This window comes from Bombina bombina, chromosome 4, assembly GCF_027579735.1.
Source record: "Bombina bombina isolate aBomBom1 chromosome 4, aBomBom1.pri, whole genome shotgun sequence".
In the NCBI taxonomy this organism is placed as follows: domain Eukaryota; kingdom Metazoa; phylum Chordata; class Amphibia; order Anura; family Bombinatoridae; genus Bombina; species Bombina bombina.
This window is the reverse complement of record NC_069502.1, coordinates 838,289,628-838,316,333: the sequence shown is the minus strand read 5'-3', so window position 1 is coordinate 838,316,333 and position 26,706 is coordinate 838,289,628. Positions and strand designations below refer to the sequence as shown.

At 36.7% G+C, this 26,706-nt stretch overlaps 1 protein-coding gene across 1 annotated transcript; it reads left to right on the top strand.

The window, feature by feature from the left end:
- The first annotated feature begins 8 nt into the window (after window positions 1-8).
- LOC128657954 (zinc finger protein OZF-like) lies at window positions 9-26,432 on the top strand. Its single transcript, XM_053712380.1, has 6 exons — window positions 9-195; window positions 934-1,031; window positions 17,782-17,886; window positions 19,450-19,597; window positions 22,155-22,262; window positions 24,106-26,432. The coding sequence occupies exons 1-6, from the start codon at window positions 9-11 to the stop codon at window positions 25,128-25,130; spliced, it is 1,671 nt and encodes a 556-aa protein (XP_053568355.1). The 3' UTR covers window positions 25,131-26,432.
- The last annotated feature ends 274 nt before the right edge of the window (window positions 26,433-26,706 follow it).

Below are 26,706 nucleotides of genomic sequence, written 5' to 3'. Positions count from 1 at the left end.
CAAGTCACATGACTGATATGACCCCACGGGAAAGAGATTTACCGGAAGTAGCTGTGCAGGCATCTCTAATGCAGCTTCCTTCCTGTACCTGTAGCTGTTTGTGCCACTTGATCGCTATTCACTACAGTCATATCGTTGTTTTTATAAGGAACACACTGCTGTTGTCTCAGCACTTAATACGGTGGTTTCATGCAGGTAAATTTCTAACTGGTGATGTATCTGTGTATAAAGCACTGGGAAAATATGTGCATCACAACGAACGTCTATTAAATAGTAAATGCCTCTATATAAGCTATTGCAGATGATTGTGTATGTTTTAGGCAGAGGAAATCATAATAGTATATATCTGTATATAAGGTACTGGTGATGGGGTTGTGTGTGAGAGGCAGAGGAATCATCTCTAATATTATATACCTGTATATAAGGTACTGGGAATGGGGTTACGTGTGAGAGACAGAGGGATCATCTCTATAATATATCTGTATATAAGGTGATGTGGAGGGGGCTGTGTGTTTAAGACAGAGAGAACCTTTTTATAATATTATATATCTGTATATACATTACTGAGCACGGTGCTGTGTGTAAGGCAGAGGTAACCTCTTTATAATATTATATATCTGTATATAAGGTACTGGAAGGGGGTGGGGTGTGAGAGAGAAAGATAGGGTGAGCCTCTCTATAATATTATATAGCTATATATAATGTATTGTGGAGGTAGCTGTGTGTGTGGCAGAGGGAACAGCCTTTATTATGGTGTGTGTGTGTGTGTGTGTGTGTGTATATGAATGCATACATGTATGTGAAGTGTGTATGTGAGTTTGTATAGATATATGTGGGCTACACATGTATGTATAGGTCAGTGTGTGTATAAGTGTATGTATGGCTATTATTCTTATATGTGTAATTTCTGTCATGTATGTGCTACTGCTGTAGGTCTTAGTGTTACATCACTGACTATGAACAAGATGAAGAAGCTGCCTGAGCAGATCCTGAATCACATCCTGGAGATTCTCTACCTGCTGACGGGAGAGGTGAGAAAACACCATAACGACACCACGGTAACCTCTTGCAGGGAATATATGTATTAGTTGCTTAGCAACAAGAAGTGACAGATGCTCAGAGGAAAAGAAGAAGCCTGTGTTTAAAGGGACATTCCAGACAAAATTGGAATTTACATTTCAGTTTTGAATAGAAGCATTTTTGTAATATATATGCATTAGCAAAAATGCTTCTAATAACAGTTATAGCTGTTTTAAAAGTGTATTTAAGTATGCAGCAGCATTTTTAACACAACACTTGGTCAGAGAGCCTAAGGTGCTTGTACTATCTGGTAATGACTCAATTTGTTAATTGCTGGCATGATACATGCCCCACTGATGATCTTAGCAGCTGCAGTATTTAAAATGCTGGTGCACTGAGAATATCTAGCTGTGCTTCACATGCACGTGCAAAGAAAAATGTTAAAGGGACACTGAAACCAAAATTGTTCTTTCGTGATTCAGATAGAGCATGCAATTTTAAGCAACTTTCTAATTTACTCCTATTATCAATGTTTCTTCTTTCTCTTGCTATCTTTATATGAAAAATAAGGCATCTAAGCTTTTTTCTTGGTTCAGAACTCTGGACAGCAGTTTTTGATTGGAGGATGAATTTATCCACCAATCAGCAAGGACAACCTAGGTTGTTCACCAAAAATGGGCCGGCATCTAAACTTACATTCTTGCATTTCAAATAAAGATACCAAGAGAATAAAGAACATTTGATAATAGGAATAAATTAGAAAGTTGCTTAAAATGGCATGCTCTATCTGAATCACAAAAGAAAAAATTTGGGTACAGTGTCCCTTTAACACTAAAACAGTGATACCTTTTACTAGAAGCATTTTTGCTAATACATGTATATTGCAAATATGTTTCTATTCAGAGATGTAATTCATCTATGTGCATTTCAATTTTGACCGGAATGTCCCTTTAAGGTGTTTGGACAAATACAAAAATGTAGAATTGTTCTGTGAATATTCTTTTGTAGAAATTCAAACAGCCTGTTGTAGTTTGTCTCCTCATTCCCATACACAGACCAGCAATAGGCAGCTTAGGTTGCTTATGAAGTGATGTCAGGCTTAGGCTAATACAGAATACACTGGTATTTATATGGTATAAACAAGTAGTAATTTGTGCAGAAGTGGAAGTGCTGTTGTATAGAATGACCATAAGCAAGTGTACATGTGTCATATATAGATAATACCTGCATGTACACCCACTAGTTGGCTATTCTATTCACATCCTGGTAATTTCATTGTGCTCGTTACCTGGATATCCTGTAATTTATCTCTATATAATGTATGTGTTTTTTTGTTTTTTTCAACGCCACGCAAAGATACTGGAACGTAAAATCTTGCAGGATCCAGAAACTGATCTTGCAACATATTAGAAAAAGCAGAGGAAGGTCTCCAATAATGCAAAAAAATCTTTATTCTTTATTCCGTTCAAGTGTCCAGGACGGGATCAAACAAAGACTTTTAAAAGTCTTTGTTTAATCCTTTCCTGGACACTTGAATGGAATAAAGATTTTTTGCATTATTGGAGACCTTCCTCTGCTTTTTCTACTACATTATGGGAGCAAGGTAGTAGCTCTTGGTAGTTCTCCTGGTTAATTTGGTGCTGGATTCCACTTTTTGTTGGCTTGCAACATATTAGACAGTGATTGCTTGATTAGTGCAGAAGCTTAGTTATATTTTTCCTTAATTGTCCACAGCAAAGGATATATTTATAAAGCTTCTTAAATGTTTTGCCCCTTGACTGCAAATCAGTGTGAAAGTTAGAAACAATTTAAATGCTTATAAAAATGTATTTTGCATGCTGATCTTTTCCAATGCGGCTCTTAATTGCTGAGAAATACTGTGCATATGTAAAAACCTGACACAGATATTTTCCAAGGGATGTTAAACAGTAAAAAGTAAAAATATAAGTGTTGCGCTATACTCCTGACTTACTGCCTCTCACAAAATATCTCCTTTCTAAAGATATGAAATATGACAATCGTAACAGTGTAGGAAGGGCGCTACAATGCAGAGTCAAATGTGTCAAAATGATAATAATATTAATGTGCGCATGGTACATAAATAATTAATAAAAATATTATTTTAATTTGGGGTTCAATGTTGATAGTATTCACTGTTAATACAAAACTCTGAGCAAAAACATAATTTATGTAAGAACTTACCTGATAAATTCATTTCTTTCATATTAGCAAGAGTCCATGAGCTAGTGACGTATGGGATATATATTCCTACCAGGAGGGGCAAAGTTTCCCAAACCTCAAAATGCCTATAAATACACCCCTCACCACACCCACAAATCAGTTTAACGAATAGCCAAGAAGTGGGGTGATAAGAAAAAAAGTGCGAAAGCATAAAAAATAAGGAATTGGAATAATTGTGCTTTATACAAAAAAATCATAACCACCACAAAAAGGGCGGGCCTCATGGACTCTTGCTAATATGAAAGAAATGAATTTATCAGGTAAGTTCTTACATAAATTATGTTTTCTTTCATGTAATTAGCAAGAGTCCATGAGCTAGTGACGTATGGGATAATGAATACCCAAGATGTGGATCTTCCACGCAAGAGTCACTAGAGAGGGAGGGATAAAATAAAGACAGCCAATTCCGCTGAAAAATAATCCACACCCAAAACAAAGTTTAAATATTATAATGAAAAAAACTGAAAATATAAGCAGAAGAATCAAACTGAAACAGCTGCCTGAAGTACTTTTCTACCAAAGACTGCTTCTGAGGAAGAAAACACATCAAAATGATAGAATTTAGTAAAAGTATGCAAAGAAGACCAAGTTGCTGCTTTGCAAATCTGATCAACCGAAGCTTCATTTCTAAATGCCCAGGAAGTAGAGACTGACCTAGTTGAATGAGCTGTAATCCTTTGAGGCGGAGTTCTACCCGACTCAACATAAGCATGATGAATCAAAGACTTTAACCACAATGCCAAAGAAATGGCAGAAGCCTTCTGACCTTTCCTAGAACCAGAAAAGATAACAAATAGACTAGAAGTCTTTCGGAAATCTTTAGTAGCTTCAATATAATATTTCAAAGCTCTAACCACATCCAAAGAATGCAACGATCTTTCCTTAGAATTCTTAGGATTAGGACACAATGAAGGAACTACAATCTCTCTACTAATGTTGTTAGAATTCACAACCTTAGGTAAAAATGTAAATGAAGTTCGCAAAACCGCCTTATCCTGATGAAAAATCAGAAAAGGAGACTCACAAGAAAGAGCAGATAATTCAGAAACTCTTCTAGCAGAAGAGATGGCCAAAAGAAACAAAACTTTCCAAGAAAGTAATTTAATATCCAGCGAATGCATGGGTTCAAACGGAGGAGCTTGAAGAGCCCCCAGAACCAAATTCAAACTCCAAGGAGGAGAGATTGACTTAATGACAGGTTTTATACGAACCAAAGCCTGTACAAAACAATGAATATCAGGAAGATTAGCAATCTTTCTGTGAAAAAGAACAGAAAGAGCAGAAATTTGTCCTTTCAAGGAACTTGCAGACAAACCTTTATCCAAACCATCCTGAAGAAACTGTAAAATTCTAGGAATTCTAAAAGAATGCCAGGAAAAATGATGAGAAGAACACCAAGAAATGTAAGTCTTCCAAACTCGATAATATATCTTCCTAGATACAGATTTACGAGCCTGTAACATAGTATTAATTACAGAGTCAGAGAAACCTCTATGACTGAGAATCAAGCGTTCAATCTCCATACCTTCAAATTTAAGGATTTGAGATCCTGATGGAAAAAAGGACCTTGCGATAGAAGGTCTGGTCTTAACGGAAGAGTCCACGGGTGGTAAGTAGCCATCCGGACAAGATCCGCATACCAAAACCTGTGAGGCCATGCTGGAGCCACCAGCAGTACAAACGAACGCTCCTTTAGAATCTTGGAGATCACTCTTGGAAGAAGAACTAGAGGCGGAAAGATATAGGCAGGATGATACTTCCAAGGAAGTGACAATGCATCCACTGCTTCCGCCTGAGGATCCCGGGATCTGGACAGATACCTGGGAAGTTTCTTGTTTAGATGAGAAGCCATCAGATCTATTTCTGGAAGTCCCCACATTTGAACAATCTGAAGAAATACTTCTGGATGAAGAGACCACTCGCCCGGATGTAATGTCTGGCGACTGAGATAATCCGCTTCCCAATTGTCTACACCTGGGATATGAACCGCAGAAATTAGACAGGAGCTGGATTCCGCCCAAACAAGTATTCAAGATACTTCTTTCATAGTTGAGGACTGTGAGTCCCTCCTTGATGATTGACATATGCCACGGTTGTGACATTGTCCGTCTGAAAACAAATGAATGACTCTCTCTTTAGAAGAGGCCATGACTGAAGAGCTCTGAAAATTGCACGGATTTCCAAAATGTTGATTGGTAATCTCGCCTCCTGAGATTCCCAAACCCCTTGAGCTGTCAGAGACCCCCATACAGCTCCCCAACCTGTCAGACTTGCATCTGTTGAGATCACAGTCCAGGTCGGAAGAACAAAAGAAGCCCCCTGAACTAAACGATGGTGGTCTGTCCACCACGTCAGAGAGTGTCGTGCAATCGGTTTTAAAGATATTAATTGCGATATCTTTGTATAATCCCTGCACCACTGGTTCAGCATACAGAGCTGAAGAGGTCGCATGTGAAAACGAGCAAAGGGGATCGCGTCCGATGCAGCAGTCATAAGACCTAGAATTTCCATGCATAAGGCTACCGAAGGGAATGATTGAGACTGAAGGTTTCGACAAGCTGAAACCAATTTCAGACGTCTTTTGTCCGTTAGCGACAGAGTCATGGACACTGAATCTATCTGGAAACCTAAAAAGGTTACCCTTGTCTGAGGAGTCAACGAACTCTTTGGTAAATTGATCCTCCAACCATGTTCTCGAAGAAACGATACAAGTTGATTCGTATGAGATTCTGCTAAAAGTGAAGACTGAGCAAGTACCAAGATATCGTCCAAATAAGGAAATACCACAATACCCTGTTCTCTGATTACAGATAGAAGGGCACCGAGAACCTTTGTAAAAATCCTTGGAGCTGTTGCTAGAGTTACCATTTTGAATGTTGGTATCCTTACATAACGATTCAATATTTTTAAATCCAGAACTGGTCTGAAGGAATTCTCCTTCTTTGGTACAATGAAAAGATTTGAGTAAAACCCCAGCCCCTGTTCCAGAACTGGAACTGGCACAATTACTCCAGCCAACTCTAGATCTGAAACACATTTCAGAAATGCTTGAGCCTTCACTGGATTTATTGGGACACGGGAAAGAAAAAATCTTCTTGCAGGAGGCCTTATCTTGAAGCCTATTCTGTATCCTTGTGAAACAATGTTCTGAATCCAAAGATTGTGAATCTAATTGACCCAAATTTCTTTGAAAAAACGTAATCTGCCCCCTACCAGCTGTGCTGGAATGAGGGCCGCACCTTCATGTGGACATGGGAGCTGGCTTTGGCTTTCTAAAGGGCTTGGATTTATTCCAGACTGGAGATGGTTTCCAAACTGAAACCGTTCCTGTAGGGGAAGGATCAGGCTTTTGTTCCTTATTGTGACGAAAGGAACGAAAACGATTAGCAGACCTAAATTTACCTTTAGATTTTTTATCCTGTGGTAAAAAAGTTCCTTTCCCCCCAGTAATAGTTGAAATAATAGAATCCAACTGTGAACCAAACAATTTATTACCTTGGAAAGAAAGGGAAAGCAAGGTTGACTTAGAAGACATATCAGCATTCCAAGTTTTAAGCCAGAAAGCTCTTCTAGCTAAAACAGCTAAAGACATATACCTGACATCAACCCTAATGATATCAAAGATGGCATCACAAATAAAATTATTAGCATGTTGAAGAAGATTAACAATGCTATGAGTATTATGATCTGTTACTTGTTGTGCTAAGGCTTCTAACCAGAAAGTTGAAGCTGCAGCAACATCTGCCAAAGATATAGCAGGTCTAAGAAGATTACCTGAACATAAGTAAGCTTTTCTTAGAAAGGATTCAATTTTCCTATCTAAAGGATCCTTAAAGGAAGTACTATCTGCCGTAGGAATAGTAGTACGTTTAGCAAGAGTAGAGATAGCCCCATCAACTTTAGGGATTTTGTCCCAAAACTCTAATCTGTCAGATGGCACAGGATATAATTGTTTAAACCGTTTAGAAGGAATAAATGAATTACCCAGATTATTCCATTCCCTGGAGATTACTTCAGAAATAGCATCAGGGACGGGAAAAACCCCCGGAATAACCGCAGGAGTTTTAAAAACCGTATTCAAACATTTAGACTTAGTAACAAGAGGACCAGAATCCTCTATTTCTAATGCAATTAAGACTTCTTTAAGTAAAGAACGAATAAATTCCATTTTAAATAAATGAGAAGATTTATCAGTATCAATCTCTGAAACCTCTGAACCAGAAAACTCAGTATCAGAATCAGAATGATGATGTTCGTTTAAAAAGTCATCTGAAACATGATAAGCTTTAAAAGACCTTTTACGATTACTGGAAGGAGGAATAACAGACATAGCCTTCTTAATAGATTTAGAAACAAAGGCCTAGATTTGGAGTTTGGCGGTAGCCGTGAAAACCAGCGTTAGAGGCTCCTAACGCTGGTTTTAGGCTACCTCCGGTATTTGGAGTCACTCAAAATAGGGTCTAACGCTCACTTTTCAGCCGCGACTTTTCCATACCGCAGATCCCCTTACGTAAATTGCGTATCCTATCTTTTCAATGGGATCTTTCTAACTCCGGTATTTAGAGTCGTGTCTGAAGTGAGCGTTAGAAATCTAACGACAAAACTCCAGCCGCAGAAAAAAGTCAGTAGTTAAGAGCTTTCTGGGCTAACGCCGGTTCATAAAGCTCTTAACTACTGTACTCTAAAGTACACTAACACCCATAAACTACCTATGTACCCCTAAACCGAGGTCCCCCCACATCGCCGCAACTCGATAAAAAAAATTTAACCCCTAATCTGCCGACCGCCACCTACGTTATCCTTTTGTACCCCTAATCTGCTGCCCCTAACACCGCCGACCCCTATATTATATTTATTAACCCCTAACCTGCCCCCCACAACGTCGCCGACACCTACCTACAATAATTAACCCCTAATCTGTCGACCGCAAAGAGCCGCCAGCTACATTATAGCTATGTACCCCTAATCTGCTGCCCCTAACACCGCCGACCCCTATATTATATTTATTAACCCCTAACCTGCCCTCCCTAACATCGCTGACACCTAACTTCAATTATTAACCCCTAATCTGCCGACCGAATCTCGCCGCTATTCTAATAAATGTATTAACCCCTAAAGCTAAGTCTAACACTAACACCCCCCTAAGTTAAATATAATTTTAATCTAACGAAATTAATTAACTCTTATTAAATAAATTATTCCTATTTAAAGCTAAATACTTACCTGTAAAATAAATCCTAATATAGATACAACATAAATTATAATTATATTATAGCTATTTTAGGATTAATATTTATTTTACAGGTAACTTTGTATTTATTTTAACCAGGCACAATAGCTATTAAATAGTTAAGAACTATTTAATAGCTAAAATAGTTAAAATAATTACAAATTTACCTGTAAAATAAATCCTAACCTAAGTTACAATTAAACCTAACACTACACTATCAATAAATTAATTAAATAAAATACCTACAATTACCTACAATTAAACCTAACACTACACTATCAATACATTAATTAAATACAATATCTACAAATAACTACAATGAAATAAACTAACTAAAGTAAAAAAAATAAAAAAGAACTAAGTTACAAAAAATTAAAAAATTTTTTTACAAACATAAGGAAAATCTTACAACAATTTTAAACTAATTACACCTACTCTAAGCCCCCTAATAAAATAATAAAGCCCCCCAAAATAAAAAATGCCCTACCCTATTCTAAATTACTAAAGTTCAAAGCTCTTTTACCTTACCAGCCCTGAACAGGGCCCTTTGCGGGGCATGCCCCAGGAAGTTCAGCTCTTTTGCCTGTAAAAAAAAACATACAATACCCCCCCCCCCCCCCAACATTACAACCCACCACCTACATACCCCTAATCTAACCCAAACCCCCCCTTAAATAAACCTAACACTAAGCCCCTGAAGATCATCCTACCTTGTCTTCACCATACCAGGTTCACCGATCCGTCCTGGCTCCAAAATCTTCATCCAACCCAAGCGGGGGCTGGCGATCCATCTTCCGGCGGCTGAAGAGGTTCAGAAGAGGCTCCAAAGTATTCATCCTATCCGGGAAGAAGAGTAGATCCGGACCGGCAACCATCATCTTCCAAGCGGCATCTTCTATCTTCATCCAATGAGGACCGGCTCCATCCTGAAGACCTCCACCGCGGACCCATCTTCATCTGGCGATGTCCAACTGAAGAATGACGGTTCCTTTAAGGGACGTCATCCACGATGGCGTCCCTCGAATTCCGATTGGCTGATAGGATTCTATCAACCAATCGGAATTAAGGTAGGAATATTCTGATTGGCTGATGGAATCGGCCAATCAGAATCAAGATCAATCAGATTGGCTGATCGTCGCCGGATGAAGATGGGTCCGCGGTGGAGGTCTTCAGGATGGAGCCGGTCCTCATCGGATGAAGATAGAAGATGCCGCTTGGAAGATGATGGTTGCCGGTCCGGATCTACTCTTCTTCCCGGATAGGATGAAGACTTTGGAGCCTCTTCTGGACCTCTTCAGCCGCCGGAAGATGGATCGCCAGCCCCCGGTTGGGTTGGATGAAGATTTTGGAGCCAGGACGGATCGGTGAACCTGGTATGGTGAAGACAAGGTAGGATAATCTTCAGGGGCTTAGTGTTAGGTTTATTTAAGGGGGGTTCGGGTTAGATTAGGGGTATGTGGGTGGTGGGTTGTAATGTTGGGGGGGGGTATTGTATTTTTTTTTTTACAGGCAAAAGAGCTGAACTTCTTGGGGCATGCCCCGCAAAGGGCCCTGTTCAGGGCTGGTAAGGTAAAAGAGCTTTGAACTTTAGTAATTTAGAATAGGGTAGGGCATTTTTTATTTTGGGGGGCTTTGTTATTTTATTAGGGGGCTTAGAGTAGGTGTAATTAGTTTAAAATTGTTGTAAGATTTTCCTTATGTTTGTAAATATTTTTTTATTTTTTGTAACTTAGTTCTTTTTTATTTTTTGTACTTTAGATAGTTTATTTCATTGTAGTTATTTGTAGATATTGTATTTAATTAATGTATTGATAGTGTAGTGTTAGGTTTAATTGTAGGTAATTGTAGATATTTTATTTAATTAATTTAATGATAGTGTAGTGTTAGGTTTAATTGTAACTTAGGTTAGGATTTATTTTACAGGTAATTTTGTTATTATTTTAACTAGGTAACTATTAAATAGTTATTAACTATTTAATAGCTATTGTACCTGGTTAAAATAATTACAAAGTTACCTGTAAAATAAATATTAATCCTAAAATAGCTATAATATAATTATAATTTATAGTGTAGCTATATTAGGATTTATTTTACAGGTAAGTATTTAGCTTTAAATAGGAATAATTTATTTAATAAGAGATAATTAATTTCGTTAGATGTAAATTATATTTAACTTAGGGGGGTGTTAGTGTTAGGGTTAGACTTAGCTTTAGGGGTTAATACATTTATTAGAATAGCGGTGAGCTCCAGTCGGCAGATTAGGGGTTAATAATTGAAGTTAGGTGTCGGCGATGTTAGGGAGGGCAGATTAGGGGTTAATACTATTTATTATAGGGTTAGTGAGGCGGATTAGGGGTTAATAACTTTATTATAGTAGCGCTCAGGTCCGGTCGGCAGATTATGGGTTAATAAGTGTAGGCAGGTGGAGGCGACGTTGTGGGGGGCAGATTAGGGGTTAATAAATATAATATAGGGGTCGGCGGTGTTAGGGGCAGCAGATTAGGGGTACATAGGGATAATGTAAGTAGCGGCGGTTTACGGAGCGGCAGATTAGGGGTTAATAATAATATGCAGGGGTCAGCGATAGCGGGGGCGGCAGATTAGGGGTTAATAAGTGTAAGGTTAGGGGTGTTTAGACTCGGGGTACATGTTAGAGTGTTAGGTGCAGACGTAGGAAGTGTTTCCGCATAGCAAACAATGGGGCTGCATTAGGAGCTGAACGCGGCTTTTTTGCAGGTGTTAGGTTTTTTTTCAGCTCAAACAGCCCCATTGTTTCCTATGGGGGAATCGTGCACAAGCACGTTTTTGAGGCTGGCCGCTTGCGTAAGCAACTCTGGTATCGAGAGTTGAAGCTGCGTTAAATATGCTCTACGCTCCTTTTTTGGAGCCTAACGCAGCCTTTATGTGGACTCTCAATACCAGAGTTATTTTTATGGTGCGGCCAGAAAAAAGCCAGCGTTTGCTTTTCGGGTCGTTACCGACAAAACTCTAAATCTAGCCGAAAATCTCTTATGTTAACAGGAACACCCTGAATATTAGATGTTGATGGAACAGCAACAGGTAATGGAACATTACTAAAGGAAATATTTTCTGCATTAACAAGTTTGTCATGACATTCATCACAAACAACAGCCGGAGAAACAATTACCACAAGCTTACAACAAATACACTTAACTTTGGTAGATCCAGCATCAGGCAGTGATTTTCCAGAAGTGGCTTCTGATTCAGGGTCAACCTGAGACATCTTGCAATATGTAATAGAAAAAACAACATATAAAGCAAAATTGGTCAAATTCCTTAAATGACAGTTTCAGGAATGGGAAAAAATGCCAATGAATAAGCCTCTAGCAAACCAGAAGCAATAAGACTTAAATATTGTGCAGACAACAATGACGCTCAAATTTTTTTAGCGCCAAAAAAGACGCCCACATTATTTGGCGCCTAAATGCTTTTGGCGCCAAAAATGACGCCACATCCGGTAACGCCGACATTTTTGGCGCAAAAAAAGTCAAAAAAATGACGCAACTTCCGGCGACACGTATGACGCCGGAAATGACAACATTTTTGCGCCAATTAAGTCTGCGCCAAGAATGACGCAATAAAATGAAGCATTTTCAGCCCCCGCAAGCCTAACAGCCCACAGGAAAAAAGTCAAATTTTAAGGTAAGAAAATTTTTATTTATTCATATGCATTATCCCAAATATGAAACTGACTGTCTGAAATAAGGAATGGTGAATATCCTGAATCAAGGCAAATAAATGTTTAAACACATATATTTAGAACTTTATACAAAAGTGCCCAACCATAGCTTAGAGTGTCACAAAATAAGACTTACTTACCCCCGGACACTCTTCTACATGTAGTAGAAAGCCAAACCAGTACTGAAACGAGAATCAGTAGAGGTAATGGTATATATAAGAGTATATCGTCGATCTGAAAAGGGAGGTAAGAGATGAATCTCTACGACCGATAACAGAGAACCTATGAAATAGACCCCATAGAAGGAGATCATTGAATTCAAATAGGCAATACTCTCTTCACATCCCTCTGACATTCACTGCACACTGAGAGGAAAATCGGGCTCCAGCCTGCTACGAAGCGCATATCAACGTAGAATCTAGCACAAACTTACTTCACCACCTCCATGGGAGGCAAAGTTTGTAAAACTGATTTGTGGGTGTGGTGAGGGGTGTATTTATAGGCATTTTGAGGTTTGGGAAACTTTGCCCCTCCTGGTAGGAATGTATATCCCATACGTCACTAGCTCATGGACTCTTGCTAATTACATGAAAGAAAATAATAAAACATCACTATTCATAAAATGAGTCACAGTTAATAACATTAAAAGTCCTCAAAAATGACAGTCCATAAGCTTAAATGTGGATTACGGTTCAAAAGTCCTGGGAATGTTTCCCAATAATGTACTTATCCACCAATATATGAAGGTACTGGTTGACTTGATTAAGCGTACCTTTAAAGCATACTAGGGCTGTACGATTAACCGCATATGCGGTTTTAAACCACGATTAACCGCTGCGATTTAAAAATTGCGAGAGTATGCAATTTTTTAGCCCCACCCAGAAGTGACATCACTCGCCCCATGTGAACAGGCTTTGGATTGCAACACATGCAGTGGCGACAGAAGAGAAGCCGGTTTCTACATCGCAGCTGGGAGCCAGAGCTGCCTCCATTGAGATCTGACACAGAGGGAGCGGTAGAGAAGCCGGCTGCTTGCTCGGAGGGAATCTACATCTAATAGTGCGAGTTGCAGCTGGTATCGCCTGACTAACCGTTTGCCTTGTTTCTGCTGTACAGCGCGGCTGTAGAGAGCAGGAGGAGAGAAGATGGCGGACGATCTGAGTGCTGCAGATAGGAACGTGGAGATATGGAAGATCAAGCAGCTGATCCAAAGCTTGGAAGCGCCCAGAGGGTAAGCAAGGGAGTGCGACATGTATTAGGTGTCAGGGCCGGTCTTGTACACATCTGGTAGTGAGTTTACCCACCAGCTAGCACGTTTGCCTATAATGTTTAGCAGCCCTACTTCAGGCTAGAAGAGGCCACAGGCTGGGGTGGCGTAGGGTTTATTACTATGGTAGAGGACCATGAATGTTAAATGTTGGATCAGATAGGAGTCATGTCTATCTGCAATATAACTGTTGTTACTTGCCCAGTTAGGTGCAAGGCCTACTTAGAGTGCTTTCTCCTTTTGGAGTCATTTGCTAAACTCTTGTATCTTCATTTAGGCTTGATATATTTTTATTTTGAATCACCATAGAACTGGGTTGCTTTCAAATTAACACTCATTTGTCTTTTTGTGACAGTTCCATTATTTTTAATATTATTATTGCTTATTTACTTTTCTGATCCCTCACATATACGCTGTCATAAGTATATTCAATTATTTATCTAGATACACTTTTATTTAGGTAATTTGAATATATATATATATTAGGGCTGCAACTAACTATTATTTTCATAATCGATTAATCGGCCGATTATTTTTTCGATTAGTCGGATAAAAAGAGAATCCATAATAGTTTTCTATGTTTTAAATAAAATCCACATACTGAGTGTTACAAATATAAACTTCAGACTAAAACTTTACATTAACACAACTGTTTCTTCAATTTTTAAACAGCAGAGCACAGTTTTATAATTAAACAAAACAAAACCACAAACTGTTTGAAAAGAGGTAGAACTAGAAAGAGTTAGACTATCACTGTTAATAACATTCTGTTATTCACTCTTTCAGAAACTTTGCATTGAAATGCAAAAATCTCAACATGTCCACATGCTTCTGGCTAAGTCTGGTTCTCTGTTTGCAGCTATATTTCCTGCAGCAGAGAAAAGGCTGTTGAGGTGTATAAGTAGGGTTTTGCTAATTTCACCAAAGTGGGATATTTATCTTTGTTAGCTCTTCACCAGTGTTTTCTACCTTGGCAAGGGGCCTCTCAATAAAGTAACCCTTGACTTCATTCTAAAATAAAAATATCTTGAATATCTATATGCAATGGTAAATAACCAGCTATAAGGTTAGGGGAAATATCTAGTCTGCTCTAAAAATAACGAATATATACTTATAAAGGTTGAATCTGGTACATATTATCACAATTTATTAAAAATATAAAAAAAACTATAAAAAAAAAATCAAAAGCGCTAAGGACTGTATATCAATAACAGGACAAAGCCTTACACATTTATTTATACAGTACATATAATCAGCAATAGCAAGCAATACGCTAATAATTGTGCAAACAGATAATAGTGCACATCAATTTAAATAACTCCCATCAATCTAGGGGCAAGGTGTAAACAACAAGCTTGGCACTATATCATGAAAAGCATTGTTCCAAATCACCTGATTTAATATAAACAATCCAAATGATGACTATTATATCTGGGTTGCACATAAGCCAGGGGTAGTTGTAAACTTATACTGTCCTGAAAAAGTGAAAAGTAGACGTCCTTTAGGCTAAGGACATAACCATAAAACACAATACCATATGCAGGAGTTCATTGGAGTGAAGCAGCTGGTGTTGTGCACAGACCAACTAATTGCAAACCAACTAATCGATTATGAGATTCCTTGACAACTATTTTCATAATCGATTATTATCGATTATGACGATTAGTTGTTGCAGCTCTAATATATATATATATATATATATATATATATATATATATATATATATATATATATATATATATAATTTATATATTTTTGCACTTATATTTTATTTAAACTAGTTTTGTTGTGTGTTTTTTAATGCTCTCAGCCTGTATTGGTCAATGAGAAACATTTACATTAATATTCTGTTGTGTTAAATAAATGTTTTAATTAAAAATGAAGGTGTTATAGTAATTTATAAGAAAATTAAATCGCAATTTTTTTTTTTTCTTTTACTCCATATCGCCCGGCCCTAAAGCATACCTTGTTCCGCAGCTACTGATCATATACAGACTTTCAACCACAGACTGTGGTGTCAAATGATATCGATACTCACCTCCAGCTCAATTGATAGCCTGTTGCTATTAGAGGTGCACCTTGGTCCGGGAGACAGCGTGTCATGACGCCTATGTGCTCCGGCTTTCCCTTCTTCTTACATTTTTGAGGACTTTTAATGTTATAAACTGTGACTCATTTTATGAATAGTGATGCTTTATTATTTTTTGCTCAGTTTTGTATTAATAGTGAATTTTATATCAACTTTGAACCCCAAATTAAAATAATATTTTTATGAGTTATTTATGTACTGAGCGCATATTATTATTATTATTATTATTATTATCATTTTGACACATTTGACTCTGCTTTGTAGCGCCCTTCCTACACTGTGTTACTAATATTAAACAGTAAATAAATTCTAGACATTATGATGTATTCAATGCAAAGATTAGTCTTAGAATACTATGTAGATTTATCTTTACAATTATATCAGTTTAAATATTGAAAATATATGTCTAAAGGTTTAATTTCTATAAATTACTTTAGGTTCTATAAAGTCATGGACGCCACCATGTTTAAACTATTTTTCTATTTATCTCTGTGTAAATAAAGCTAGAGACCTTTTTAGCGGGTGCACTGCACGGTTGATTTTACTGACCACCCGCTAAAATTTTAGCCAATATTAAGTAAAAATTAGATAATGTTAAAAAAATAAAAAAATGTATTTCACAAATTATCATTAAAAACATTTATGTGAAATTATGCAGAGAATTATATAATATTAGAAAATATTACACTGCCCACACACCACTTCATAATGCCACGTGGTTATTTCATAATACCACCCGGCTAGCAAAATTTTCTGTGACAAACACTGAAAGTTGTGTGAAATTACTTATTTTATTACCTGTTTTATATCTGTCTCTAATTCTCTTCAGCAGGAAAACAGATAAGGGACAACTTAAAGGGACATTAAACTCTAAATACATGCTAGATAGAATGATGCATTCAAAGAAAAGATTAGTCCATGACTAACATTTAGATGTATTTTTTAAAGTTTCATTAGTTGTTTAAAAAGTGACAAAATACGTGTTAAGTTTTAGTGTCTATAAAACACTGGGAGCTGCCATGTTGTAACCCGTGTTACCTTCTCTGCTGTTGCCAATTAGGATCAGTTATAAATAAGTCACTAGAGTGTGCAGCCAATGGTTGTGCTGGATTTAACAGTGTTCTGCACTTCCATTTCTAACAGGAACTGAAAAGCTCACAATTTCAGAATGGAATTACAGGCAAAGAGGACAAAATAAATAATGAAAGTATATTGCAGAGTTGTTTTATTATATACAATTTATCATTTTATATTACCATCTCAAAGTGTTTAATGCCCCTTTAAGCTCAAACATGGCAGCTCCCATACTTTATAGAAACTCAGTGGAATTTAGAAATCAAAAAATGTCTTAGTTAAATTACAGGAAAAGAGAACAAAATAAATAATAAAAGTATATTGGAAAGTCTTTTTTAGCTACATATAATTAAACATTTATATTACAGTGCCATGCTGTTTAATATTCCTTTAATTCCTTATATATACTGTGCATATACAATATTTGTGTGTGCAGATATTTTGCAATGCAACACTTAATTACTGATATATACTGTGCATCTATAAAATATTTATTGTGTGTTCAGATATTTTTTAATGCAACACTTAATTACTGATATATACTGTGCATCTATAAAATATTTACTGTAGGTGCAGATATTTTGCAATGCAATAATTCATTCCTGATATATACTGTGCATACATACAATATTTACTGTAGGTGCAGATATTTTGCAATGCAACAATTCCTGATATATACTGTGCATTTATACAATATTTACTGTAGGTGCCGATATTTTGCAAAGCAACAATTCCTGATATATACTGTGCATTTATACAATATTTACTGTAGGTGCAGATATTTTGCAATGCAATAATTAATTCCTGATATATACTGTGCATATATACAATATTTACTGTAGGTGCAGATATTTTGCAATGCAACAATTCCTGATATATACTGTGCATACATACAATATTTACTGTAGGTGCAGATATTTTGCAATGCAACAATTCCTTATATATACTGTGCATATATACAATATTTACTGTAGGTGTAGATATTTTGCAATGCAACAATTCCTGATATATACTGTGGATATATACAATATTTACTGTAGGTGCAGATATTTTGCAATGCTTTTTCATGTGACCATGATAAGATGGGGAATGTGATAACAGGATACACACAAGTGATGTGAGAGGGGTCAGTGATGTTTTTATGTTTTTTATTCTTGCAGCGTGTGAATAACTCACTGACAGCGAGTCACATGACCGGGGACAAGATGACAACAGAGAGGATATTGACCCACACCCTGCAGATCATGTACCTGCTGACAGGGGAGGTGATGGAATATGTAATAACATCTGCTTGTCCCTGTCACTGGCTGTATTTTTTATTTACACATATTAAAGGGACACTAAACCAACATTTTGTCTTTCATGATTCAGATAGAGCATGCAATTTTAAGCAACTTTCAAATTGACTCCTATTATCAATGTTTCTTTATTCTCTTGCTATCTTTATTTAAAAAGCAGGAATGTGATGCATAGGAGCTGGCCCATTTTTGGTTGAGATCCTGGGTTATGCTTGCTTATTGGTGGATAAATGTAAGCCTCCAATAAGCAAGCGCTATCCATGATGCTGAAGCTAAAATGGGCTGGCTGCTAAGATTTACATTCCTGCTTTTAAAATAAAGATAGCATGAGAACAAATAAAAATTGATAATAGGAGTAAATTAGAAAGTTGCTTAAAATTTCATGCTATATCTGAATCATAAAAGAAAAAAAGTTGGGTTCAGTGCCCCTTTAACATGGTTTTGAAATGATTAGAATATGCTGATTGCAGCCTGACATGTCCTCGCTCATTCTGTACATGGGGTATATAACCTTTTCATACTAAGTGACAAATATATGTATCTTTGTGTATATACTTTAAAAAGCAAGGGTAATCTAAAAAAGAAAACATACAAAAATATATTATTATATTAGACCAAAAATATATTATTATATTATATTAGACCAAAAATATTCTAATATTTATGTAAAGCTTTTAGCATTTCTTATCACTGAGGATGCCCACAAAGCTTGCACATTTCAAAGAAATTTGTTTATGCAATGAAAAGTTACAAGCACCTGAAAGATGGCTGTTAGGGGGTATAGTGCTTTTGGGGAATTATTGTAGTAGGACCTGGCAATTTAGAGGTTAAATGCTATGAGGGTGTGTCAGTTTATGTGTTTATTGCGGAGGGGTTATGGAGCTTATAATGCCGGTGGGTACTGCTAACTGTAAATGTTTACAGCTTTTAAAAAGCAACATTAAAAGTTTATCATTCTAGGCATTGTGCACGTGATATTCAGCTGGTAATATCATGGTAATTTTTTCCAGCACTCTAATTAGCGCATCTCATTATAAGCATGTGATGCACTAACTAAGTTGCCCACAACAAACAAGTCTTTCAGAAATATTTTAACCAGTGAATTCTAATACAAAATTGAGAAATACTAAAACACGGACCAAAGTCTCTCTTGACTTGTAATCTAGATTGTAATAGTTTGTTCTGGTTAGTGGTGGCATATATTTGACTCTAAAGGTCACATTCCAACCCTTGGTCTTTGTTTGGAAAATTTGCTCTATAGTATTGCACCATCACAGGAAAAATCCACCCCCCCCATTGCAGCAGCATTCACCGACTGATTATAGAGGTGCGCTCCGCTGGGGAATGTGACATTATACTAGTGCCAGGGCTCAGTAACTCTATTTTCTTACCCATCTGGCCCTTTGAGTATTTCCTGCCTTCTGTCTGTGTCTCTATATGTTCTCAGTAACATTATCCTGGCTCTGTCAGTAAAAGTGTGTGACAGAACCAGTCCCTGTGTCAGCGCTGAATCAGTTGTGTGTGTTTCAGGTGCCTATAAAGTGTGATGATGTTGCTGTGTATTTCTCTATGGAGGAGTGGGAGTATATAGAGGGACACACAGAGCTTTACAAGGACGTCATGATGGAGACTCACCAAGCACTAAGGACTATGGAGATCCCAGGAAATGAGAGATCAGGTAACACTGTGTAGTAATAAATATCTCACTCAGGAAGTGCACCTACACTACTGACGTGACTAACAGAGAGCAAATCTACAATCCTTCATGTGTGATCTAATGAGCTTTCTGATTATAAACAAGTTTTATACCCAAGTTTTGTGAGAGGCAAAAAGTTTGTCAGGGATATTAATGCAATTATATAGGAATATTTTTATATGCACACATTTATTTAAATTGATGATAAACTCTCCCTTTATAAAAACAGATCTGCTTGTTAGTGATATTTTAGATGCAGTTTAAGTCATCAATGAAGATGCGATATAACTTTTTGAATTGTCCAATCAGCGCTCTTCCCATTTGTCACTTTTGTTGTAGCTAGAGCGCGGATTGGAGAAAAATTGAAACCGTTAGCTCACTGAAAAATTTAATTTTGAACTTGGTGGTGGAGCACAAGGTATTTAAACTTCACATGTGTATTAAAAAGTCATTTTATAGCGCATCTTCATTAAACTGATTTATTAAACTCCATTTAAAACATCACTAACATTCTGCATCTGATTTTATAAAGGGGAGACTTTACCATCACTTTAAGCAACAGACCTCTAAACCGACATCCCCCCCACATTGTAATCACTAATAAAAGTTATTAACCCTAAACCATCATCCCCCCACATCGCAACTAATAAACATATTAACCCCTAAACTGTCATCCCCCCACATCGCAACTACTAAATAAGCATATCAACCCTACACCGCAAACCCCCACAACACAAATGACCTAATAAACATAATTACCACTAATCCGCCATCAACCTACAACAAAAACTACCTAATAAACCTATTAATCCCTAAACCGCCATTCCCCCACAACGCAAAGTACCTAATAAAACTATTAACACTTAAACCGCCAACCCCCCCACATCGCAAAACCTAATTATAATATTAACACCTAAACCGCCAACCCCCCACAACGCAAAGTATTAAACTTATAACTAAGCACCCTAACCTAACACCCCCTAACTTTAACCCCAATTAAAATACACATAAATTTAAAAATATACTAACTACCTTAAAAATGTATTAAAAAAATTACAAAAAATAAAAAACATAAATTACTAAAAAAAAAAACTAACATTACAAAAAAAACACTAAAATTACGAAATTATCCAAAGTTATTCCTATTCTAATACCCCCGTTTAAACCCCCTCAAAATAACCCCCTTAATCTAGAAATATACTACCAATAACCATAAAAAAGGCCTTTTGTAGGGCATTTCCCTAAAGTTAACAGCTCTTTTGTCAAAAGAATAAATTACCCCCTAACATTACAACCCCCCAAAATTATAAACACCTAACTAAAAAAAATAATAATCTACCAATTGCCCCAAAAAGGGCATTTGGTAGGGCATTGCCCTTAAAATGGCATTCAGCTTTTTTTCAGCCCATTAAAAATAAAAAAAGCCCTAATCTAAAAAAAAAAACACCCCAAAAAAACACCTAACATTAACCCCAAAATTGGTACTCACCATTGCTGAAGGCCAGCAAATCCTCTTCTTCCCAGCAGCTCCATCTCATCCCGGTGGCGGCTGCAAAGTCCTCTGCGATCTTCTTCATCCATGCGACACAGAGGTCCTCTTCATGCGATCTCCTGCCGCACAATGAAGATTGAATGCAAGGTATCCCTTTTATATGGGGGTACCCTTGCATTCCTATTGGCTGACAAATTCAAATAAGCCAATAGGATGAAAGCTGCTTACATCCTATGGTCTGATTTGACTTTGATTCTTCAGTGTCTACTATAAGGGTACCTACCTATTTGACCTGTATCTGCGAGACAGGTCACAGGTAAGTGTATGTGTGTGATGTGTCTCACTTTTAGTTTTACTACTCCCACCCAATAAAACACATAGATGAAAACTCACCTGTTATTTGTGGTGATTGTGATGTAACTTATGTAAATACAATTATAGCAAAAAGACTGAAAACCACTTCAGCACAAGGGTATGAAATGGCGCAGCAGTTAAAGGGATAGAAAAGACAAAATTAAACTTGCATGATTCAGATAGAGCATACTGTTTTGAGACACTTTTAAATTCACTTCTGTTTTCAAATGTGCTTTGTTCTCTTGGTATCCCTTGTTGAAAAGGAATACGCACATATCCTACACTAGTGAGAGCTAGCTGCTGACATTTTGGTTGTTGTGATTGGCTAACTAGATGTGTTCATTTAGCTGCAAGCAGTGCAATGTTGATCCTTCAGCAAAGGATTAAAAAATAATGAAGCAAATCTGAAAATAAAAGTAAATAGAATTCTGATTGGTTACAATTGGGGCTGTGTTTGCAGCGAGTAATATAACTGATACTAATTACCTCACTTTACTGCATGACACTGGTTGTATTTACTGTTGTGCTGATGTCATTACATAGAATGTTTCTTACTGATGTGACTGCTAGTGATGTTGGCTCAGGCATATTTAGCTTAAATTACATAATTTTTCACTTTTTTTTTTTTTTTTTTTTAAAAAGAGACAACAGAAATTGTAAAGAGTTATTTATTTATTTCTTTTTTTTCTTCAGGTGAAAATGATGCTAAGATTTCATGTAACACGGAACAAACAGAAGATCAGTGGCAAAGAAATATGCTAGAAGCTGCAGAGCAGGAAATATGTGACAATATAAGTACAGGTAGGTCTATGTGTGACACGTGAGAGGGATGCAGGGCACAGGTGAGTGTAAGTTTGTGACATGTCTGTGGGGAGGAGGGGATAAGTGAATTTACAAGTATGACATGTCTGAGGAAAGCAGGGCACATGTGAGTATACGTGCAATATATGTCTGAGGAAAGCAGGGCACAGGTGAGTGTATATGTGTGACACATGAGAGGGATGCAGGGGACAGGTGAATGTAAGTTTGTGACACGTGAGATGGATGCAGGGGACAAGTGAGTGTAAGTTTGTGACATGTCTGTGGGAAGGAGGGGATAGGTGAATGTACAAGTATGACATGTCTGAGGAAAGCAGGGCACATGTGAGTATACGTGTGTTATATGTCTAAGAGAAGCAGGGCACAGGTGAGTGTATATGTGTGACACGTGAGAGGGATGCAGGGGATAGGTGAGTGTAAGTTTGTGACATGTCTGGGAAACAGGACACATGTGAGTGTACGTGTGTGACATGTCTTTGGGAAGTACGGCACAGGTGAGTGTATTTGTGTGACATATCTTTGGGAAGTACGGCACAGGTGAGTGTATTTGTGTGACATGTCTTTAGGAAGTAGGGCAGGCACATATGAGTGTACGTGTGTGACATGAATGAGGAAATCAGGGCAAATGTAAATGTGTGTGTGACACTTGAGAGGGATCTAGGGCACATGTAAGTGTTTGTGTGTGACATGTCTGTGGGAAATGACACAGATGAGTGTATGTGTGCGACATGTGAGGGTTGCATGGCACAGTTGTGTGTACGTGTGAGATGTGTCTGTGGGAAACTGCACATGTGAGTGTGTGTGACATGTCTGTGGGAAACAGGGCACAGATGAGTGTATTTGTGCAACGTGTGAGGGTTGCATGGCACAGTTGTGTGTACGTGCGAGATGTGTCTGTGGGAAACAGGGCACAGGTGTGTGTACATATTAGTGAACATGCACATTGCACACAGGGCACAGGTGAGTGTACGTGTGTGATGTGTATGTCCACAATATAGTTTATTTTACATATTATAGATTACTTTTCATATAAAATGATAATCTGGTCTTCATTACAAGTAAAGAATATATGGCATAAATGCAACATTATTAGACAATAAAACTTAACAGTAAGCACTCATGTTGCATATTAAAGAGCTTTTAAACTTAACCCTCTTTCCTGTGATGTAAATGCTCTTAGCCTTTTTTTAAGTTAACTCACTAACTGTGGTGGTTTGATTTTATTTTGGAGAGCTTTCACAAGTTGATATGCTTTTGGTTTAGCTGTATTGGGGTCTTTAAGCCTTTTCAGTTAAATAATCCTCATCATCTATATGGTACAACAGAATTGCATGAGTAATACAGTTGGCTTGGGAGCTGCTGATTATTCCAGAAGATGTAGTTGACACATGAGTGAGATTCTTCTCTATGATGAAGATTTTATACATTGCAAAGATATACTACACTGCCTGGGGCCATTTTATTTGTTTTTGTTGTTCTAGAGTCATCGTTTTTTTATTACAAGCACACAATTAGTAGTTATAACGATTAGGTTATGGGCCCCGATCGTATTACTAAAAGTTTCTGTGAACACAATTTTAAAAGGACTTGATACATTAGGTATAAAAACATTAATTTATATTTAGTTTGGTCTTTGATTAAGTGTAAATTCTTAGAAAATGTCCCGTAAATTGCCCTTAAGCCTTGGAAGCTGGGAAAAGGTCTAGTGGTCACAGTGTCTGCTACAAGTGTAGGGGACTGGTTAAATCAGAACAGTTTATATGATCTCATGATAAAATAATTATGTAATTAATAACATTACTCCCATTGTGTTTCTTATTGACAGATGAATTCACAAACTACATTAATCCTAGTCATGATCAGAGTGCAGATGCTTCTTTACATCTTCTTCAAAATCAAAGAAGCCACATGGAAAATGTATGTTCTGAATGTGGGAAATGTTTTCTTAAGAAATCACATCTTCTTAAACATCTAAAACTTCATACAGGAGAAAAGCAATTTTCTTGTCCTATATGTGGCAAATGTTTTAACCGTAAAAACATTCTTGTTGCTCATCAGAAAATTCATACAGAAAAAAAAGGATTTTCATGTTCTGACTGTGGAAAATGTTTTACTCAGAAATCAACTCTTGTTAGGCATCAGAAAGTTCATACAGGAGAGAAAGCATTTTCATGTTCTCACTGTGGGAAATGTTTTACTCAGAAATCAACTCTTATTCAGCATCAGAAAATTCATACAGGGGAGAAAGAATTTTCATGTTCTTACTGTGGGAAATGTTTTACTCTGAAATCAAATCTTATTACGCATCAGAAATATCACACAGGAGAGAGAGGATTTTCATGTTTTGACTGTGGGAAAAGTTTTATTCTGAAATCAACTCTTATTAGGCATCAGAAAGTTCATACAGGAGAGAAAGCATTTTCATGTTCTCACTGTGGGAAATGTTTTACTCAGAAATCAAATCTTATTATGCATCAGAAAATTCATACAGGGGAGAAAGCATTTTCATGTTCTGATTGTGGAAAATGTTTTACTCTAAAATCAAATCTTATTACGCATCAGAAAAATCACACAGGAGAGAAAGGATTTTCATGTTTTTACTGTGGGAAATGTTTTACTCGGAAATCACATCTTATTATCCATCAGAAAATTCACACAGGAGAGAAAGGATTTTCATGTTCTGATTGTGGAAAATGTTTTACTCAGAAATCAACTCTTATTACGCATCAGAAAACTCATACAGGGGAGAAAGAATTTTCATGTTCTGACTGTGGAAAATGTTTTACTCTGAAACAAACTCTTATTAGGCATCAGAAAACTCATATTAAAATAAATCAAAGTTTAACCTAAGTGCAGAGGGTGATACGTAGTTGTCACCCACACAATACCAAGTGCTGATGATGACTGCATGTGACCCCCTGGGGCATGCAGTTTTGGAGCTGAGGTGACCCCCGGGTGAATTTGATTTAACTCATGATTTAAATCACTAGACAATAAGACTGATTTAAATCATGGTTTTCATTTTTAGAATACGTTTTCAGATTATGTTTTCCAGTTATATCAGACCAGTACTAATTTGGTTATATATCATTAGATATGCATAGATAGATCATTGAAATTAATTAAATGATTTGGAGGTGAACTATCTCCAGTTTAAATTCATATTTGATCAACTTTTCACCTGTTCTTTATTGGATGGCGATAAATGATTACATTAATAATAACAATATGAATAGTTTTATTTAACTAAAACAATAACTTTATTTTTCATTTTTAATGATTGCCCCTCCCTCCTCGCACTTAGTTCCTTGTGCAGATCTATTCTAATCCAAACAGTCTCCTATTCAGTGAGCTTCTTGAAACTTAGTATGGGTTGATTCTGTGTACATAGATTTGCAGGGGAGCAATGGCATTAATGGAAAGGAAAGTAAAAATTAAACTTTCATGATTCAGAATGAACATGCAATTTTGAACAATTTTCTAATTAACTTCACTTCTCTAATTTGCTTTGTTCTCTTGGTATTTATTGTTGAAAAGCCTGCATAGGTAGGCTCACTCAGATGCAATGCACTACAGTGAGCTATCTGCTTGTCACTGTCTTGCCCATTGTATTCAGATAGGCCCCAGTAGAGCATGCTCTTCTTCAATAAAGGATTCCAAGAGAATAAAGCAAATTGGTCATAGAAGTAAATCTGAAAATTGTATGTTCTATCTGAAACCCAAAAGTTATCTTTCATGATCATGTCCCTTTAAAGTCTGTTTATCAACTCTGTATCTTAATTTTATAACATTTTGCTGTGAAGAAGGGCATGATATTTCTGCAGAAACAAATTCACAGTTTTGAGAACTACAAAACAATAATATGTGATCATATCTTAAAGATTGAAAAATTGTCCAAAGTAATCTGACAGAAACCTTTTGGAGTGCATGACATTGTGAATGGATTAATGGAATTTATTACCAAAAACAAAAAAATACAGCCATGAATATACAGCATCTTGCTATATAATTAAAAACTAATATATATTTCAGTATGAATAACCTTTCGATTAAAATCTATCTTAAATAGAAAGTATCTTTAGCTAGATTTTTCCTCAAAAAGCATTTATTTTTTTTAAAGGGACACTGAACCCAAATTTTTTCTTTCGTGATTCAGATAGAGCATGCACTTTTAAGCAACTTTCTTATTTACTCTTATTATCAAATTTTCTTCATTCTCTTGGTATCTTTATTTGAAATGCAAGAATGTAAGTTTAGATGCCGGCCCATTTTTGGTGAACACACTGTGTTGTTCTTGCTGATTGGTGGATAAATTCACCCACCAATAAACAAGTGCTTTCCATGGTTCTAAATCAAAAAAATAGCTTAGATGCCTTCTTTTTCAAATAAAGAAAGCAAGAGAACGAAGATAAATTGATAATAAGAG